At 34.7% G+C, this 21,127-nt stretch overlaps 1 protein-coding gene across 1 annotated transcript in view; it reads right to left on the bottom strand.

Annotated features, from left to right (window-relative positions):
• LOC126744679 (uncharacterized) overlaps positions 1–8,973 on the bottom strand; it is a 28,225-nt gene extending 19,252 nt beyond the window's left edge. The window contains exons 1-3 of the mRNA XM_050452191.1: positions 8,753–8,973; positions 8,563–8,697; positions 1,442–1,629 (exon numbers count right to left, since the gene is read on the bottom strand). Coding sequence (XP_050308148.1) covers positions 1,442–1,629; positions 8,563–8,697; positions 8,753–8,879 — 450 coding nt within the window. The 5' untranslated portion in view covers positions 8,880–8,973. The remainder of the gene's footprint in view (positions 1–1,441; positions 1,630–8,562; positions 8,698–8,752) is intronic.
• Positions 8,974–21,127: the final 12,154 nt, after the last annotated feature.

Consider the following 21,127-nt stretch of genomic DNA (forward strand, 5'->3'; position numbering starts at 1 on the left):
TTATGTTATAGCAATCTGTAAGCTACTTAAAATAAGTATCTAGCTGGCCTTTAGCTGGACCGTCTGATTTATTAACAGATAATTATAAAGGCAGTAGTTCATTCGTCACAGAACGTCACGTCCCAAACAAAATCGTTTAAGTCAAGTTGAACATGGTTAATTATAAACCAAACCAAAGAACGTGGAACAATAACAGGCCTTAACCATTGGACTAATGCATTACTTTTTACGTCATAGGACTTAGATAAAAGGACTTAGTTATCTAATAATTCCAGTATCCCGGGATTATTCGACTTTCATCAAATCTTTATTCAACTTTGATATTTGAGCTTTTTTTAGAGAACTCACAGAATGGCCATGCGTTTTTTTTGAAATATGATTTCGAAAAAATAAATGCGTACTTAATATTAATACGAAATTCTTCTCCTGAATATCAAAATCAAAGCTCTCAAGAAATTATCTGTATCTGTTTTTTTTTGTGACCCAGGTTTCCCTCTTGAATATTTATAATATGCATAGCCCAAATATTTAAATTTACTTATTAAAAATTAACTCAAACTCAAGAGAAAAACGTTACTTAATGCGTTAATGACAATTTCCAAACATTGAATTTCTTCAGATATCGAGGTTGAAGGTTTCAATATAGACAATAACAATTAAATTGTCATCATTCTCTCATATATTTTTTTAAATTAATAGCTTATTGATATTCTGACGGTACGTTTTTATATCAAATAGTACCGTTCAAAATTTATCGTAGCGATCTGGTGATACAAATGTAGTTTGCTTAATATCATTGGACAGTTATATAAAATTGGATAGATAATATGAATATCATAAAATAGCAAGCATGCAACTGATTGATATGATTAGTAATAATAGGGCGTAAATAATTTATTTTTAAAAATTGTAGCATCCTCTCTCAGGTCATTCTCTTTAACAAAATTAATTAAATTAAGCAAACAACAAGAACGAAATAAAGAAATTCGGCTATTTACTAAAGTAAAACTCAACTTGATTTGTCGATAGCTCAGCATGTCGATGTAGAATTAGTCCTTAATGATTTTACTGCAGGTTCAGGTAATCCCACTTCTGATGTCAGATTATGCGAAATATTATTTTACTATGATTACCATCCAAACTGATTGGAAACTTAAACATAAAAGTAATTATTTAAAACAGTTATAATTTTATCATAATTGCGTAAAATCATTTGCATTAAAGCATATGCGTTATATATGTTTTTAAAAGTTATTGTAGTATTTTTTGATAAAATGACCGCTATATCAAGCCAAAAAAGCCATTACTCTATTAATGTATGGGTTAAAAAAAAAGATTTGTATAAAAAAAATTTCTTTCATTGTCCTAATTCTCCTAATATGTTATTCTACATAACATATTATGGGATATTATTAAGGTATTACCTTTATAATTTACTTACAGGAAAAAATTCGCTTTCAGCCTCACATGAAGGAGGATCCCATTTGGTATTTTTCTTTGGCCTAGGGCTTCCAAACATCGTGCAAGCATTACTATACAATTGCTGAGTATCCTCGGTGGTGCCCCATATACCCATATCGTATGTTATATATACCATCGCTGCTGCAATTGCAGATTTAAGTCCAAACCCTATAACGAATATTAAAGTAGATTAACTTTTGTCATTTATAAGCATTTCATATAGAAATACCACTATGAAATCTGTAAAATAATATTATATTTCCTTTTTGTTAAATATACTAAATAAACGAATTGTATTAATTGTAAGACGGTCGGCAGCCTAAGAGGCTGGTATGCTCATAGGTCTCCTAATGGATCTGTCGTGCCCCATCGAGGGTTACCAGAGGCCAATAGGTCTGGAAAAATCAATGAGACACTCTGGTCTAAGGATTTGATGTTGCTGGATATACTAAAGGTGTTATCTAGCTATTTGAGCTAGCGGGCGTGAGTGCTGGGAACTATCCAATCACGTAGACTGCAGTTCCCAAAACCATCGGCATTCTGGATTATCCGCAATAACTTATGGTGTGGAGATGGCATCTAGTGCCAGTGTTCGGTTAAAAGACTTGTCACTAGTAAGACTTCACGACTTTTGAGTGAAGTAGTTGTTGATTGTGGCAGGTGCTTTTGTTCATTTCTAGATGGTCCCCTTATCCAGCAAACTCTTCATCGATGTAATAGCTTTACTAATTGTAAGTTCGAGTCCTACCGTGCATTTCAGTCTGGTGAGAAAGATCGCTTTCACGGTTTCTGTCTAGTCTTAGTAGTTAGAAATCCAGATAAGCTAAACCCTGTAGCCCATCTTTAACAATTCCTCCAGAATCTTTATGCATTCTAGTGCGACCTTGGAGCTCTTCTTTTTGGCCATAATAGCCCTGATTGCTTTCCTGCTATCTAAACAGATTGATACGACAGTATAATTCAGGATTTTTGTCCTCATTTCTATATAGCAAAGACCTTAGCCTGGAAAACTATAGCATGTCTCCAGCGAGTATGTCCTTCTGGTATGTGGGGCGCCACTACAGCTCCCTATACAAGCTCTGTTATTAATTGAACCACCAGTTAGAAGAAGGAAATGAATCCAAAAAATAGATTTTTGGAAAATCGCTAAACACTATTTCTATTTCTTCTCTATTATTTTTTACTTATGTAATAATGAGATCTACTATAAAGTATAGTTTATTTAGGTTTATTAGGATTATAAGAAACCATTCATTGATTCTTGTTATCTATAAATAATGATAAGAAAGTTTTGGATGAATTTCTTTCTTAAAACTTATTTTTTTTTAAGGAATGTATAAAAAAAAAGACACAAAAATGTATAAAAAAAAACTTGTTTTTATTTAAGATAACTTATAAAAAATAATTAAATTAAATTCTTGAGCCTTGAGTCAACAAATTGTTAAACTATCCTTCTTCCGCAATGGTATCATCTGAGGCAGTAGTAGTTGGCCATGTAAGGATATCCTCATAAAATTGTTTTTTGTCTTCTTGAATATACTGAATGATTTTCTGAATGTCTTCGTTTTTCTGGTTAATTGGTATTTTTACAGTGTATGCTCTGGTAATGCAGGGGTCGCCCTATTTTTTGAAGAAGAAACCTATGTTTCAGCATGCCATCTATTTGTTCTGAAGCTGTTACATAGCTTTTATGGGAAGAACAATAGTCTAAATATTTATATTTGGAAATTATAAATGCAGAACTTTTTTCCATCGACTTACTATTTTTTTTGTAATAATTTCGCCAGATATTTTTAAAGTCGAATATATCTTCTGAGGTGAGTTCTGTTACTGAAAATTCTCCTGTTTTAGCAGTAGAGATAATGATTATATTATACTCCTCTGGTACGTAAATCCTATCTTTTCTTCTAATAAGTCTTTTTGCTGTTCCGAAATTTCGATAAGGGTATCATTCCTGTTCTGACCGCCGCAAGCGTCACTGAACACGTGAAGTTCCTTAATAACGGGATCCTTATGCTGGATTGTCTTCCAAAGTAGGCTGCAAACTTCATTAGGCCCTCTCTTCGCTACTCCTTCATGGTATGTGTAAAAGTCTGCACTGTTTGTTTTTAAATCGTGGACACAAAACACGTAAAACCATAGTTTCCTGAGATAGAACATTTCCTGCACTGGTATTTTTGGAAGCGGAAGGTTTTGCATGTAGTCAAAAACAATAGCTCCGACATTTTCTTTTTCTTGACATAATGTCAACACTTCTTGCTGTTTCATGTAAAACTTTTTAGCTCGTCTCAGATACACCATTTTTTCTACATCTGCTATACGCTTGACGTTTTCATTCAACGTTGGAATTTTTATTTTAGCTTCAAGTTCTTCACAACCATCAATATGTGGTCTTCCAAATGTGTAGCCATGGTTATCATTATAGTATTTTCTAAAAAAAATCGTACTTAACTGTATTCGCATGTTCCGGATACTTTTTGCAAAAGAGTTCATGGATGATTTTCACATTAAAACTGGCATCCAAATATTGAATGATTCTGGTGCTGTAGTGTGACTCTTTTAAGGGAAGTAATCGAATGTGTTGATCGATCGCAAGAAGTACATCGTTAGGTAAAATATTGCCACGATTTAAATGAATACCACGGTGATCTACCGGTAACTTTTCTTCGGCAATGAGAGATGTCAATCGAAAAATTGATTTGCTTTTTATAGCATACAAGATCGGAAAAGCTTGCCTGCAAACCTCAACTCTCATTGAGTTTATTTGGACAAAATAACTTAAAGTGTTCTCACGCCTTTTGGGATTTTCTTTTTTGGATCGTCTTCGAACAACTTGAAGAAAAAAATAATTTTAGGATTTATTTCCTTCTTAAAACTGTCGCATATTTCCCGCTTCAATATCTTTATTATTTATATGGTGTTTATTCCCTACTTAAGAGCTGATGGATGCGCCATGCTTTAAGAGTTCAACTTCTGATAAAAAGTAGTTTCGCTATGCTTTGGCGTTTATTTCCTTCTTCTAACTAGTGGTCCCTGAGTAACATTAAAGGCCCCTTGGAGGCCTGCCACTACTCTCTTCCTGCGATATGGGTCATAAAACCCTTAGTAACATAACATCTCAGAATGTGCAAACCAAATTACAGAGACGATCTTGGCAGGAATGGAAGCTTATATCCCTTTTTCTACTAAATGCGGATCAAACAATAAGCAATGGTTTAACCTGAATTGCAAAAAGGCAGTAAACACTAAAAACGCAGCATACCGCAAATGGCGTCAACATCCTTCTCTCGAAATCGGAGGAACTTTTTAGCCTCCAGAAATAGCTGCAAGCGAATTATTGATGAATGCAAAGAGAGTCACAACAACAGGATCAAAAACAAACTGCTAAACTGCCCAAATGGAACAAGATCTTTCTGGTCGGTATCGAAAGCCGTTAGTCAAGGATTTTCTAAGTCGGCCTTGCCACCCCTAACAGCAGATGATGGTTCTATCGCGGTAACAGCAAGGGAAAAAGCCAACTTACTGGGTAAAGTCTTCGCGTCCAATTCTACTCTGCACTCGCAAGGCAAAACACCGCCATATTTGCCAAGGGTGTATTCATCGATGGGAGAAATTTCATTTCCCCAACGAATTATAAATAAAATTCTTAAAAGCGTAGACACCAACAAAGCTTCTGGACCCGATGGAATTCCAGCCCTAATACTAAAACGTTGTGCAGACGAATTGACTCCTCCCTTATATAGACTGTTCACGGCATCGTATAAGCAGGGCTAATTTCCAACAAGCTAAAAAACTGCTCGAGTGCAAGCTGTACCCAAAAAGGGTAAGAAGACGATGCCCTCCAATTACCGCCCGATTGCACTAGTTCCAGTAATATCGAAGATTTTGGAGAAAGCAGTCAATCAACAACTGTTTAGATATCTGAAATCATCTGGACTAATCAGCGATCATCAATACGGCTTCCGAAAGCTTAGATCCACCGGCGATTTTCTGGCTTACGTCACACACTTGTGGACAGAGGCCATGGAGAAGCACGGCGAGCCTCGCTCAGTCGCTCTTGACATTTCCAAGGCATTTGACAGAGTGTGGCATGAGGGACTACTAACCAAGCTCTCCTCAATCGGCATACAAAACTCATTATTGACTGGGATCAAAAGTTTTCTTGAACAACGAACAATCCAAGTAGTCGTCGATGGATACCTTTCCGACAAATTTAACATAAACGCTGGAGTTTCTCAAGTATGCATTCCATCCACCACCCTTTTTTTGATATATATCAACGATTTGCTAGGAACCACTGTCAATCCAATCTACAGCTTTGCGGACGATAGCACACTTATTTCCACATTTAAGTCCGCCAAACCAACGACAGCCGCAAGTTCTCAGAATCTTAGGCAGCAACAAGTAGCTTCAACCAACAACGATATTAGAGCAATCTTGGAGTGGAGCGGTAACAATCTGGTCAATTTTAACGCTAAAAAACGCAGGCTGCAGTATTTACGATAAAGACTAACCTTGGTGGCCCGGAGCTGGTTATGGCAGGGAAAACATTACCAATGAAATCATCTTTACATCTTCTAGGAGTTGAGGTCACCAACAGTGTGTCCTGGCATGACCACGTTGCCGAGGTCACCAGGGCGGCTTCCAAAAAACTCGGAGTGCTTTTCAAAACGAAAAAACTGTATACACCAGAACAGCTGCTGACTCTTTATAAGGCTCAAATACGCCCTTCTCTCGAGTATTGCTCGCATGTCTGGAGCTCTGCATCCAAGCATAGTTTAAACCTGCTGGATTCTATACAGAAGAGAGCTATTCGCCTTATCGACAAACCAGAACTGACAAGGAGTCTGGATAGTCTGAAGCACAGGAGAAAGGTGGCTAATCTCTGTTTATTCTACCGTTATTATCACGGTAAGTGCTCCTCTGAGCTGGCAGGTCTGATTCCACCTAGGGCTGTTCCGGCATGAAGGACGCGTCTAGCAGTTGCGGCTCATCAACATCGAGTCCACCTGCCTACCCCAAGGACGTCGCTGTATCGGGACTCATTCATCTGGAGAACATCGTCTTTGTGGAACGGGCTTCCACCTCACATATTTCCCGACGCATACAACCTACAGCGAGTCAAGATAAATGCCCACAAATATCTTCGCGCAAGCACCACTCCAAGAGTGAGATAGGACTTTCCTCTTGTGCTTGTGTTTACCATAAAAAGAAAAAAAAAGTACTATACCACTGTCTTAGGTGCCATATAGTCACTGCCCATTAGAGGAAAAGGATTTCTGTAAAGAGGAAGAGGATATGGCCTGTGACCAGATTTCTCACTTCTCACCAGCCGATAGTTCACCAAGGATACGTAGCCTATGCGCGGTTCTCATTGCTTTGATGTGCATCACAAGGTGCAAAGGCGGAGGGCTCAACAGAGTCTCAAGTACTCTAGTTAAGGTCGTTCACACGAAACCTATTGTTTATGTATGCAAGGCGTGGGCTCTGTTCAGTCAAATATAATTATAAGTGTTTTCGAGGATTTAGAAGCAGACTCGTTAAAAAGTGGTGAATTTCAATTTTTTTCTATTCAAGAAATTAAGAAAACGATAAATGTTACCTTACTACTTTGTCTAATGTTTTTTTGATGAAGTAAGTTATTCTAACTTTTTTATATATACTGTTTGTTTACAAATTTATAACATTTAAAGAGAAGTGGCCGTTGTACCGACTTCTAAGAATTAAATTACAGACTTGATTAACAGCTTTTAGAAGACTTTAAGAAGGTTATACTTTGTATAGATTACGGAGTATTTATACGGTAAAGAAACAGCAGCACAAAAAAATTTTTTAGACACTGGAATAATGGATATTAGTATATATTTCCACTTGAAAGGATATATTTATAAGGCAATAGATTAAAAAAGAAAAGACAAAATTATAGATTCAACTTTCTTCTAAAATAAGCCTCATTAAAAAATAAGTAATATTCCTATTTGTTTCTGGTTCCTGACTTATGTAAACCTATTTTTTTTTCTAATTCCATTAACTTTGATTTAGATTATTTGACACAGGTAAGTTATGCTTCCTCAGTATAAATGCTGTATTATTTCTCCAAAACCGAAGTTTAAAGCTAATTACACAAATTGATTTTTTACTCCTGTCCATAATACTATTTCTTTTCTTCTGGCTTTGTCGTAAAAAGTACATGAACAGAAAAATTGTATGAAGAATTCTGTAAAACCTTCTCGGTTGTGAAAATCATCGTCTTATAAGCAATAAATTTTAAAAAGCCTTCAAGCATCAAAGAAAAGCCTTTAAGCATAGACCGATTACGAAAAAGTCTCGATAATCCGTTACAGCTAGCGAATTGAAAGTATGATCACATACAGAACATCTCAAGAGCCTTGAGAAACTTAGCAATTTTTATAATAAGGGTATTAGCCCATAACAAACAATGATAAAAAAGTAAAAAAAGCGCTTATAAAAGAACTTAGCAAAAACTAATAAATGCAAATCAATTTTAAAAAATGTTCTTAAGCTAGCCGTATTAAAGGCAAACTATTAACAAACAAAAAAAACTCAGGTACTACAAAAAACTATTAGATCATTAGAACAATAAGATGTATATAAATATCTCAACAACGAAAATTGATGAAAATTCTCTGTTTTTAAAATTCAGTTGAATGTCAAAAATAAAATCATCGGTCATCTTATCGCTCGCTGTCTTCCATAATAAAGTAAATACTTGAAATTCCCCGGTATTTTTTTAAATATATTCTTAAGAAATTTTAATATATTGAGGAACGTTGCAAAAGAAGGTCTAATGCATAGACGCTATTGCGCTCCTTTTTATAGGCAGTTTTTATTTTAATTTGATGTTAAAAAATGCTCCTTATATTTGTCCCTTTTTTCTTAAATTCCATACAAGAAATAAAGTATTTTCTATTAATACAAATTCCTTAAAATTGGTTTGGCACTAATTGACTATAGAACTGGTTCGTTTTTAGGGGTACTAGGTATATAACTCAAATACTCATAATTAACTATTGTGATTACAGTTTATTAAATTTAAAGAGAGCAGCGAATTGTTTAAAATTAGCTTGATGACCAACTTACCCAAAAACCTTATCAATCCAAAACTGCGCACCTTCTTTTTTGTCGGTTCGCAAGGACACACAGGCGGTGGACACATTTTTCTCAATTCTGCGCCAGTACATACTCGTATAGTTTTCGGTTTGGGAGTGCAAATAGCTACAAAGGAACCAATAATAAATATTTACTAAATTGCTATACTTAAATTAGTTACGAATTTTAATTTTATTCTTGCAATCGTCAAATCTTCTATCTGTTCTTTGTCCAGACGGTTGCTGATATACTAGTAAATTTGATTTTCTTAGGCATTTTTCCGATTTCTTTTTTTGGTCCTCACCCATGATTTTAAATATATGTTAACATTTAATTTATATAAATATTACTTAAAAAAAAAAGAAATGATAAATGAATGACAGTATGTTGCCATTTGACAATGGGAATTGTCAACGATAGGTGAGAAATCACATGTAATCGCAGACTACGTGCAAGGGTTTATTGCTCTCTTACGAATTATTTAACAGTATATAATAATACTAGCCCAAACCCGCAGTTCCATTCGCTTTAAAGATAATTCAGATGAGGTGAATAAATCTACTATGTTCTCACCCAAATTTTGCATCATAGCCAATTGCTCTAGCGGCATTTTTTGGTTAATGCGGGGAGAATATAAGCTAATGTTTTTTTTCTCAGTATTGTTGGCATCTTGGTGCCGAAAGTATGGTTTGATTAGGGAGGATTTTTTTTTAATGTTAGTATAGGTGTAGGATGAAAAGAGATAGATAGAGATGAGGTTTTAATAGAGTTTGGACTACACTCTATCCCACAATGAGTGTGCGATGTGTTCTAGTCTAGTATATTTTTGTATCCCTTACAGTACAGAGATAAAAAAAAATTGAGTTTGGGGTTTATATTTATTTTACGCCGATAAAGTTGGGTCAAAAGGTACGGAAAATTATTTTAAAAAATATTCTAAAGGGTTAAGGGAGTACAGAATTGTGTGTCTAGGAAGCCTTTAGACAAAAGCACAATTGTGAAATAAAATTTATTACATTGTATAGAATGAAATAAAACGGGTTTTATCTTTGGTTAAACAAAGAAAAACATTACATTTTAGGCAACGCATTCTGGACCGACTTTTGCACCCTTCTAACCTGCATTTAACTGGGTTCTTCATTTCTTCATTCTTTGGCCAGTGTTCAAAACCATCAAAGCGTCTGTCTGCACAGGGCAAACTGAAAGGCATTCTTCCCGTTTTTATTTAATTTCCTTCAACGCTAGTCTCTTCCTCTATATTTTCTTGGCATTCTGTTTCTTCCAGTACACGCTTCTTAGTACCGGCAATCAGATATTCCCCAAGATTAAGTCTAAATTTCAAAAGATCTATAATATCTTTGCTTCGAAGGTTTTGACTATAACAATCCCTTCGATACTCCATCCAGCTGTTTACTATTGCTAAGTCAAACAAATGTAGGATGGCTTTAAGAGTCTGTTTCTGGGTTCGAAAGAAAGATCGATAGTGTTCCATCATTTGGTCGCAAACATCTACACCACCCATGTTTTCGCTGTATGATTTAACAGTAGCTGGGCAATGCTATGCCTGAACGTTTTTTTTCTGTTTTATTCCATCTTTGCACCTCAGTTTTCGGCTATCTTCCAAAAGCTGTGGATATCATTAAAAAAGATTTATTATCTTTCCACTTTGTAATGCAAAGTTTATTATCGGTTCTAACAACTTCTTCTGACTCTCCCCTATTCATTAAACTGTCTTTTTTAAAATCAAACCCTTTCACTCTGTTAAATATAATTGTAGCAGTAGCATCTATATTCAAACTCGTCAATTTGTTCATGAAAGCAATAGTTGAAAAGTAGCTGTCAAAATACAGGTAACTATTTTGAGGTAATATTTCTGCTAGATGCAATATTATTGAGGGTCCCAAGCCTAAATCATTTAGTGGGGTAGTATTGCGCTGGTAGATTTCAAAATCCAATACCAGTCCGTCGGATGTCGTAAGAACGAAATTCTTCAGTCCCGCTGGTCTTGGTTTATTTTTAACAAATTGTCGAACTAAGCATCTTCCCAAAAAAGGAATCATATGTTCGTCAATAGAAAAAGCTGTCTTTTTCTATTTGTCTTTTAATGGTTTTACATCTATTGCGAACCAAGTCAATTACCGGCTATATTCTCCATAATCTATTCTTTTTTTGTTCCCCTTCTGATACGCTAAGATTGTTAACGACATGTAAATTTACACGTATCATGTAAAACCTTTGTCGGGTCATGACCCCATCAATTAATGGGAACTTATATTTTCTATTCCAATACATATGTATACTTGGAAGATGAATACATCACATCAAGGCATTCATTCCGAAAAATTTCTTTATTTCTTGAGAAGTAAAGTCGTTTTCTTTTGCATTTTATTGCAAGAATTACTGGGAAGTGAAATTTGCGACTGACTCAACAAAATCATCATCCAAATATTTAGCAAAATATTAGTTTGGAGTTCTTACGATGGATGGAGTAGAGTCCTCTTTTTTGCAGGAAAATCCTTGCTTCTAAAGTTTCCATGCTTCCACTGGAGAGTCTGGAAATGAATGAGGGGTAAATCATCTTTTGAATCTGAAGAGCTATCAGCTTCACTTGATGCTACAATTAGGATCTTTTCATAAATTTGAAAATCATCTTCTTCATTCTCGGACTCTAAATCCGACCTAACTTCATCTAGAAGTTGGAACAATGCATCCTCGTCATCCCTTAGATGGTCCAAATCAATAATTTCCTTACTTCTTCCTGTAACAAAGAATTAATTGTATCCAATTTAATTAAAACCAAATCACGCCAACTCCCGTGGCTCACAATTGTGATATACATAACAAAACCATTCTTGGAATCAACAATTTTAAAGATATTTTCAATCTCTAAAATATACTTAATTGAAGTTTAATATACCTATTTAATATCAAGCAATAATAACTTACCTGCACGAGCCATTGTTGAAAATAATCTAAAACTTTTCAGGTTATGACAAGAATGCACTCCCGGCAAAATAAACGATTTGCGCATGCATACCTATAAAATGCACTATTCACAATCAGATCACACGGTTCTCCACCCAGATTAAATATTTTTTGATCCTTATAACACTAGTAAATAAGGATATCACAATTGTGACATCGGATAGCGTAAGGGGTATAGACCTGTTTTTCTTATTTTTGTTAAGAAAGTTTTTATTTTATTGTTTTCAATGTTTTCTTTGAATTTTATGTGTTTTTTGTCTATAAATTCCTTAATTGTTTCTATTTTAGGATCTGCATGTAGGTTTTCTACTCTAATAAATTTTCTTACGCCAGTCGTGAGTTTTAATGTTTTATTTTGAAAGATTTGTAGTCTCTTTAGTGCAGTTTCTGTTGCATTTTTATATATTGTAGAACCATATAGTAGTATAGGTCTTATTATTTGATTATATAATAATAGTTTGTTCTTTAGATTTAATTTACTTTTATAGGTTAAAAAAGGTTTTAGCATTCGGCATTTTTTTATGTGATTGTTAAAGCGTCCTAGTCTATCGAATTACAGGGTGTTTTAGAACAATGGGATCAAACTTCTGGGGGTTGTTCAGTGCAACAGAAAAATCTATTTGAGTATAGGAACCCATGTCCGGACATGGACAAAAAACATTAATTACCTAAATAGGATCTGCTGCATTTATTTTTACCTTTTGTACATGATACCATAACAACAATTGTTTAAAATCAATGCTTATCAATGTTAATTCTCAATGTCATATTTAAAAATTTTATAGCTTACAATTTTTAAACATTTATTGCTAATGGAAAACTTTACCAATAAGAATTGAAATGCAATGCACGAGTATCGTAGTTGTATCATGAACGTTATCCCAAACGACAGCATCCTGGATACAAAAAGTTTATTGCGGTTCATCGGTGGCTCGCTGAGACAGGCATGTTTAAGACCAAGATGCATGATACTGGTGTTGCTCGAATCGTAAGAACGGTCGAATTTGAAGATGAGGTGCTTCAGCGAGTTGCCGATGAACCATCAAATAGCACACGTGATGTCGCTAAGAACATTCGTATTTATGTTCTTCTGTAACGTAACGCTTCTGTCTGGCGGGTACTACACGAGCAACAACTCCATCCTTACCACTTCCAGAAAGTTCAAGGTATGACTGCAGCCGATTATCATCCTAGAGTTCAATTTTGTCGATGGCTTCTGGATCACATCATTGCATAACCAAATTTTTTACGATATGTTTTGTGGACCGATGAAGCCTCTTTCACAAGAGACGGTATTTTTAATAGTAGGAACAGTCATGTTTGGGACGAAGAAAATCCTTATTCAATTTTTCCATGAAAACATCAGAATCATTGGTCTGTCAACGTATGGGCAGGCATTGTTGATGATCATTTAATTGGGCCATACCTTCTACCGGAACGGTTAACAGGACCTATTAATCTGCGTTTCTTGGAGGAAGTTCTCCCAGAACTTGAAAATGTTCCACTAAACGTTAGACAGCAAATGTGGTTTCAGCATGATGGAGCGCCAGCTCACTTTGCTGTACAAGTACGAGAGTATTTGGCTCAGCAATTTGGGCACCATTGGATTGCCAGAGGTGGAGCAGTTTCTTGGCCTCCTAGATCACCCAATTTAACGTCGCTCGATTTTTTCTTGTGGAGACATGTAAAGTCTTTAGCCTACGAAACTCCAGTAGAATCAGAGCTAGACTTAATTGGACGAATAACAGCAGCATTTGAAATCATTCAAAATGAGGATCAAATTTTTAGTGTAGTCCGCTGAAATCATGTGCGCCCTTTAAATCGGTGTATTGAGGTTGGAGGAAGACATTTTGAGCAATCGTTGTGCTGGTATCATATACAAAAGGTAAAAATAAATGCATCAGATCCTATATAGGTAATTAATATTTTTTCTAAATATAAACGCGTCTTAGGGCCGTAGTGGCGTAGTGATACATTTCCGGACATGGGTCCATACTAAAATGGATTCTACTGTTGCACTGAACAACCCCTAGAAGTTTGATCTTATAGTTCTGAAACACCTGTCCTAGATATTTGATTTCAGTTTTCCATGGGATTGAGATATTATTTATTTTTATGTTAGTGATCTCTCTATTTCTTTTTCTGAATACTAGAATGTCCTCTGTTTTATTTGAGTTTATTTATATTTTCCAGTTTTCAGCCCATTTTAGTATTTTATTAAGGTGAGTGTGTAGATTTTTTGTTATGGTTTTATAGTTTTTTCCAGTGGAGATGATGCATGTATCATCTGCATAGAGAGCTAATTCAGAGTGTGGGTTATTTTTAGGAATATCTGCTTGATAAATGTTGAAAAGTATAGGTGATAGCGGGGCACCTTGGGGTACATCTGCATCTATTTGTGTAAAGTCGCCTATTTTGTCGTCTATTTTAGTGGTGAAATATTTATTTATTATAAAGCTTTTGTGAGTTCTGTCTATTCAGCAGATATTCTGAGGTTGATCATTTTATATATTAAGCCCATTTGCCACACTCTGTCAAAGGCTTTCTCTACGTCAAGTGTTATCATGGCAGTTGTTCTAGCATGATTCATGGCATCTAGGGTGTATTGATAAACTCTGGCTATCTGGTGTTCCATTGATAGACCTTTTATGAATCCGCAATGTTCTTCAGGAATTATTTCCCTTTCTATTATTTCTGTCCATAGTCTACTAAGAATTCTTTTTTCTTCTTCCTAATATTGGGAGTAAACTTATAGTTTTTTTTTGTGTATGTTATGGTAAGTTTTTGTTGAGTTTTCTTTTTTTCGGCTTATATCATTTCAATTATCATCGTTTAATTATTATTTAGGTCTGATGATGCTCTAATCGAGCAAAATATGTAACCTTGTCGTTTTATTAAATGTATTTGTGATGCTGTCGATTTTGTGTTTTTACCTTTTATAAAAGTATTTGACCAGCATTTGGGATAATGGATAAATTTTTCGAAGTAAACTTATAGGTCTCTAGTTTTCTGGATATTTTTTATTTTTTTTTGGTTTAGGAAAAATTGATACTATTACTTTTTTCCAGTAATCTGAGAAATAGCATAACTCGAGACATTTGTTTATTATAATTCTTACGTTCAGTAGTGTATTATCTGGTAGTTCTTTTAACATTTTGTATTTTGTCATATCCGGGGGCTTTTTTATTCTTATTTCATAGACATTTCATAGACATTTTAAACCTCTTTGATAAATAGATTGTTTTTTGGGCATAAATGTGCTTAACACAAGGTTATTAAAAAAAATAATAATAATCAGGTGTTTTAGTTTTAAGAATTTTAAAATAAAAAACATTTGTGTGCAGCTTTTTACGATTGTATATATTTAGTCACTTTGCTCTGTGTAAAAAAGGTGTAATATGTTCATGCCTACGGACTCCATAAATTAGACGTAAACAGTAATTTTGAACTTCTTGAATACGTCTTGCTTCAAAATTATCAAGCAACAACGCCACAATGTCTAAAGTGGCTTAGCAATAGAGAATTGCATAGGAAAATTTTAATGTCCTTTTGCAGAACATGACGACTAGAGTAAATAAGGCAAAGCGTTGAATTTTTTAACTTTTGAGTACTGTGATTCCAGAACCGAAAATTGCTGTCAATATTCAAATCTAAGCTTTTCGCATCACACAAGAAATAACAACATTGTAGATTTAAAGACTCAAGCGTTCTTAGATGGCTTTTCTTAAGACATTATTACTAAATAAGATGAATTTCGACTTTAAAGGGTTAATTTTTAGTTGGTGTTTGACGGAAGTTAATGCAATACTCTTTAGGTTAAGATTTATGCACTTATTAGCAACATTTAGTTCATTTGGAAAAAAATTAATAATAAAATTGAGTGTCATCCGCATAAAGGTGGTAATTACAAAATTTAAGGTCATTAATAAAGTTGGATGTATAAATCGTATAGAACAGTGTTCCCAATATACTTCCCTGTGGCACTTTAGTACTAACATAGAGACGGTCCGAAGACATACCTTCATATGTCACCTGTGACCTGTTAGTTAGATATGATCTTATTAGCTCAATAGCTGACATAGTAAATCCAATAAAATGAAGAATTGCTTTAAGAACATGGTTATTTAACATATGAAAAGCCTTACTATAATCTAGCAAGACAAGATCACTAATCCTTCCATCATCATTAATAATATCATCCGTGACATCTGCCATAGCGGAGGAACACCCAAAACCTGAACGAGAACCAGATTGCTTGGGAGGAATAACATTAAATTTACAAGTAAATGACCTATTTTTTTTTTAATTATTTTTTCGAAAATCTTTGACAGCGCAGGAAGAATTCTTATAGAACGAAGGTGAATTAAATCGGTAGGCTTAGAGACCTTAGGGCAAAGGAATTACGTATGCATGTTTCCAGCAATGTGGAAAGTAAGCAGTTTCAATGGATACATTAATAATATTATTATCTTCCGTTTAAGCCTCCGCGCCGCGTGTAAAAGTAAAGCCTGTGCAAGTGTTTTATGGTTAACAGATTTTTGTAGAAAATCTAAGTATTGACCACTCTTAATGGGTAAGTGATTTGCTATCACTTTCCTCATACATATTCAACCCAAATTACGTGGTTTATTTATTTGCCTAAATAAATGTCCTAACAATATTCTAATTCACACACATTGGGCGATGTCCTTGTGTAGTTTCTGCAACTTGGCGGCGGGCTCGTCTCGAAACAAGCCGCATCTAGGCTGCGCAGGTCCCTGTCAGCGACGGTACCATGCTGAATGCATGCGAATACCGGGTGACGCTATAAATCTTATAACTACGGTTCCCGGATTGAGTTGGCGTTGTCCATCTTGCCGCCACTTTCCACTGGATGAAATTAAAAATACCATCAGAGAGTCCATGCAGACTGATATCTCCTCATTCAAAGAATCCATCTTGCAGATTGTTGAAGATAAACTTACCATTCTTCAATCCACCGAAACTCAATCAAAAGTCACGTACGCCGACGCGCTAAGCAACCAAAAGAGGAAGCTTATCATAAAACCCAAAAATGCTAAACAACATAACAGTCATACGAAGACGGATATTTTAAATCGCATCAAGCCATCCGATGAAAATATTACCTTCAGCCTTGTTAAGCACATTTCGAATGGTGGTCTTCTTGTTACGATTAAAGCGAATAGTGCAGACAAAATGAAAACTTTGGCCAATCAGAAACTCGCTGAAAAACATGAGATTCGTGAAATGAAAGCGACTATGCCATTAGTACGATTGGTTGGTCTATCTGAAGATTACTCTAAGGAAGTTCTTGAAAATCATTTAAAATCTCAAAATAAATTTATTTTTAATAATACATCTAGGATGAGCGTTCTTAAAATATGGCCTACTAGAAAAAATGCAATTATCTTCCAAGCTATTCTGCAGTTGGATAATGTTACATATAAGCGGTTAATAGATCTTAAAAAAATCGTTGTAGGTCTCGACAATTGCATTATTTATGATTCAACATCAATAACACGCTGTTTTAAATGTAACAGTTTTGGTCATTCTGTGAAATTTTGCAGGGGTGATACAGTTTATCCACTTTGCGCAGGGGCACATGAACTTAAAGCTTGTTCTGTCGCAGCGATCGATAGTAATTACAAATGTAATAATTGCGTTTCCTTAAAAAATAAATATAAATTGAATATTGCAGTTAATCATGCAGTGTGGATTCTACCTGCTACGCATTCAAACAAGCCAATGCGAAATATAAATCGGATGTGTTTGGGGGCACCCTGTAGCAATTACCGAGGACGGACATCGCGGCCTCCTCCTCTCGCGACACTCGTGAGCGTCATCGGCTGCAGTCGGTTGAGGAATCACAGAGCGAATGTACCAGTACCACCGACCTTTGTATATTCTATCAGAATGCCAGGGGACTTCGTTCAAAAACTAAGTTGTTTTTTAACGCGGTTGTATCGACGGACTTCGATGTTATTACGATATCGGAGTCTTGGCTGAATGATGGCATTTTTTCGTCAGAACTATTTCCAAATGAATATTCGGTATACCGCTGTGATCGTAACTATGCAGAGATGAGAGAGAAGAGGGGTGGCGGTGTTATTTTAGCCGTAAAGCAAACATTTTCGGTCATTAACTTAAATTTAAAGCTACCTCAAAATCTTATTAATATGGTCGAGATTGTAGGAACTAAGTTGATTCTTGGGTTTTCTGTCTTGTTTATTATTTTATTATATATACCGCCCGGACTCAACTCCCAGGTATATGAAGATATTTTTGAATATTTATCTTCTTTAACCTATTTATATAATCAAAGAGTACTTGTTTTGGGTGACTTTAATATCCCCGAGTTTACTTCTTGTTCAGTTAATTCTGCCTCATCCAGAAGACTAAGTCAGTTTATTCACCTCTTGGAATTTTTCGACTGACATCAAATTAATTCTATTAGGAATTCTCAAGGTAGGGTATTGGAACTTGTCATCTCGTCTGATTCTGAGCTTTGCACAGTGGAGGGTTGCTCTGATTCTTTGGTGAAGGAGGAAGCAGTTCATCCATCTTTACTCATAAGAATTAATGACGTCAAGAGCAAGAAATGTAATACTTGTAAAGTAGAAAATATTTTCTATAATTTTAAGAGAGCTGATCTTAGAGTTTTATATGATAGCTTCCTCGGAATTGATTGGAGTGATTTGGGAGTCGCTGGGGATGTCAATAATGCCCTGGAGCTCTTTTATCAAAAAATGTATTCCTGTCTTAATGAGCTTGTTCCAAAAACCGAACACGAACCTATCCGCCATGGTTTACTGCAGAGATAATGAAATCCCTAAAAGAAAAACATAACAAGTGGAAAAAATTTAAACATTTTGGTCATCTTTAAGATTTAGCCAGATTTAAAGAATTACGTTCTAAGATTAAAAGAGATATTAATATAACTCAAAAGCCTTATGTACAGTCCATAATTTTGTCTGATTTCACTGAAAATGATGTTTTACTGGTCTTAAAGGCTATCAAGCCAAAATCAATAGTTGGCCCTGATAAAATACCAGCTTTTCTCTTATATGATTGTGCTTGTATTTTTGCTAAACCGTTAACAGTTCTCTTTTATCTGGCTCTAAAACAAGAATGTTTCCCGAACCTCTGGAAGTCATCAAAGATAATTCCAGTACACAAAAAAAATTATAAAAATCTCATCGAGAACTATCGGCCAATTACAATAATCAATAACTTTTCTAAATGTTTTGGACGTGTTCTTTATTCGGCCTTATTTCCTTCAATGAGGGGTTTTATAGATCATCGTCAACATGGATTTATGAAAGGTAGATCTACCACCACAAACTTAGTTTGTCTTACAGAACATATATCTGAGTCAATAAATACCAGGTCACAGGTTGACGTTATTTATACAGACTTCTCGAAGGCTTTTGACCGTCTGGATCATGGTATTCTTCTAAATAATCTTGACCAAAACAACGGTTTTTCTTTTCACCTAATACACTTTTTTAGCTCTTATCTTACGGGTCGTCTTCAGGACGTGGAATGTTATGGCCGTAGTTCGGCTCAGATAGTTGCAACGTCTGGAGTTCCACAGGGCTCCATATTGGGGCCGCTCTTCTTCAACACATTTATTAATAGTATATCGGAACAGCTCACTGTAAATAGTTTGTTATATGCGGATGATACAAAATTGTATTATGGCATCAATAGTATCTTAGATTGTATGGAATTGCAAAATAATATTAATCTCCTCAATACATGGTGCAAAAATAACAATCTTCCTCTTAATGCTGCCAAGTGTAAAGTTGTTTCTCACTCTTTGAAGAAAAACCTGATTATGTATGACTATACTATGGACAGTGAGACTGTCCCGAGATCAACGGAGTTCAAGGATTTGAAGGTGACATTTGACAGCACTCTTTCCTTTCAGCCACACATTCAGGACATTGTTAATCGGAGCTACAGAATGCTGGGTTTTGTCATTAGGAACGCACATAGCTTTAATATTATCTTTAGTCTTAAAATTTTGTATTTTTCTTATGTGAGATCAATACTGGAATATGCTTCTTCTGTGTGGTCACCATTTTATATGAATCATATACATGAACTAGAAAATGTTCAGCGTAAATTCTTACAGTTCCTTTCATATAAATGTGACGGAGTGTACCCAGAAATTGGTTTTTCACATCAACGCCTACTAGAAAGGTACTCCTTTAGTAGTCTTGAGGAGAGGCGAAAATCTGCTGATCTGAAATTTTTATTTAAACTTCTTAATAATAAAATTAATTCGCCAGACTTATTACGACATGTAAATCTTCATGTGCCCTGCATATCATCTAGAAATTCTGACACATTTTACCTATCTAGACCTAGAACGAATATTTGTAAATATTCTCCAATGCGTAGAGCATGTGGCACGTTTAATTCTGTTCTGGATCAATGTGACATATTCAACTGCAGTTTGTCCGAAATTAAAAGAGTACGCTTTTCCTAGATAGTAGACATAAACAAAATTATTTTTTATTCAAGTATTGTATAATATTGTAGGAAACTATTACTATTAATAATGTATTCTTTTTTTTTTCTCTAGTTTTGGATTGTAATTTGTATAATATTGTATTTTTTTCCCCCACTCAATAATTGGAATTTTTTCTGTGGAGTGGTGTAATTAAAATAAAATAAAAAATAAAATAAAATATGAGTATGAATTGAATCAAAACAGAATTAATTAAATCACTACCAACTGCATTAATTTTTATGTCAAACACTATTTTAGTTACGTCAGCCTGGGCCACTGATTCAAAGGTGACACTACTCGTGATACCTTCCTTAACATGGGTATTGTAGAACTGAATCAATGTATTATCTAAAGAGCATGTGGAGTTTGATTGATTAATAAAAAAATTATTTATTTTATTTTAACTCGTAATAAGCATTTCTTGATAAAATATTTGTGTTTTACTGCTATAAATATTTTTAATTCCAGAGAAAAATTGTGGTCGTATTAGGCATATATCTTGAGTTAAATGGCGCGCTCTGCTACATATTTTTTAAATATTTTATCTAATATATAAGTATTATATAAATTATATATTATATAATTATAATTAAATAACATATTTAGAATTTTTTATCATGTCAGATCATATTTAAATTAAGTTTGTTTGCTTTATTGTTTAAATTACTATAATATTATATTTTTTTTGTTTTTAGTTGTGATAAGCTTGAATTTTGAAACCATATATCGATACAATTAAACCAAATTATCTGCAGTTCTAATCAAATAATATAATAAAAGTTCATTAAAACTTCTAAAACTACTTAAATTGGTTTAGTTTTGCAATCACTCTTAAGGGACAAATAACGGAGCGCTTTCTCTCCAACATTAACTCGAGTTTATCACCGCTTTCGTCACGTTTGACGAAATTTCTTCCTTCATCCGTCCGGCATCGGTCTTGTCCACTCGTCTTTAACGTCCAATATTTCTTGTACGTGACCTCACGACTCTCGACCGACCAACAAGGAATCCTACTTGAAAATCGTATTAAGAAAACCCATTCGTATCCGGTCG

Source organism: Anthonomus grandis, chromosome 14 (assembly GCF_022605725.1).
Source record: "Anthonomus grandis grandis chromosome 14, icAntGran1.3, whole genome shotgun sequence".
Taxonomy (NCBI): Eukaryota; Metazoa; Arthropoda; class Insecta; order Coleoptera; family Curculionidae; genus Anthonomus; species Anthonomus grandis.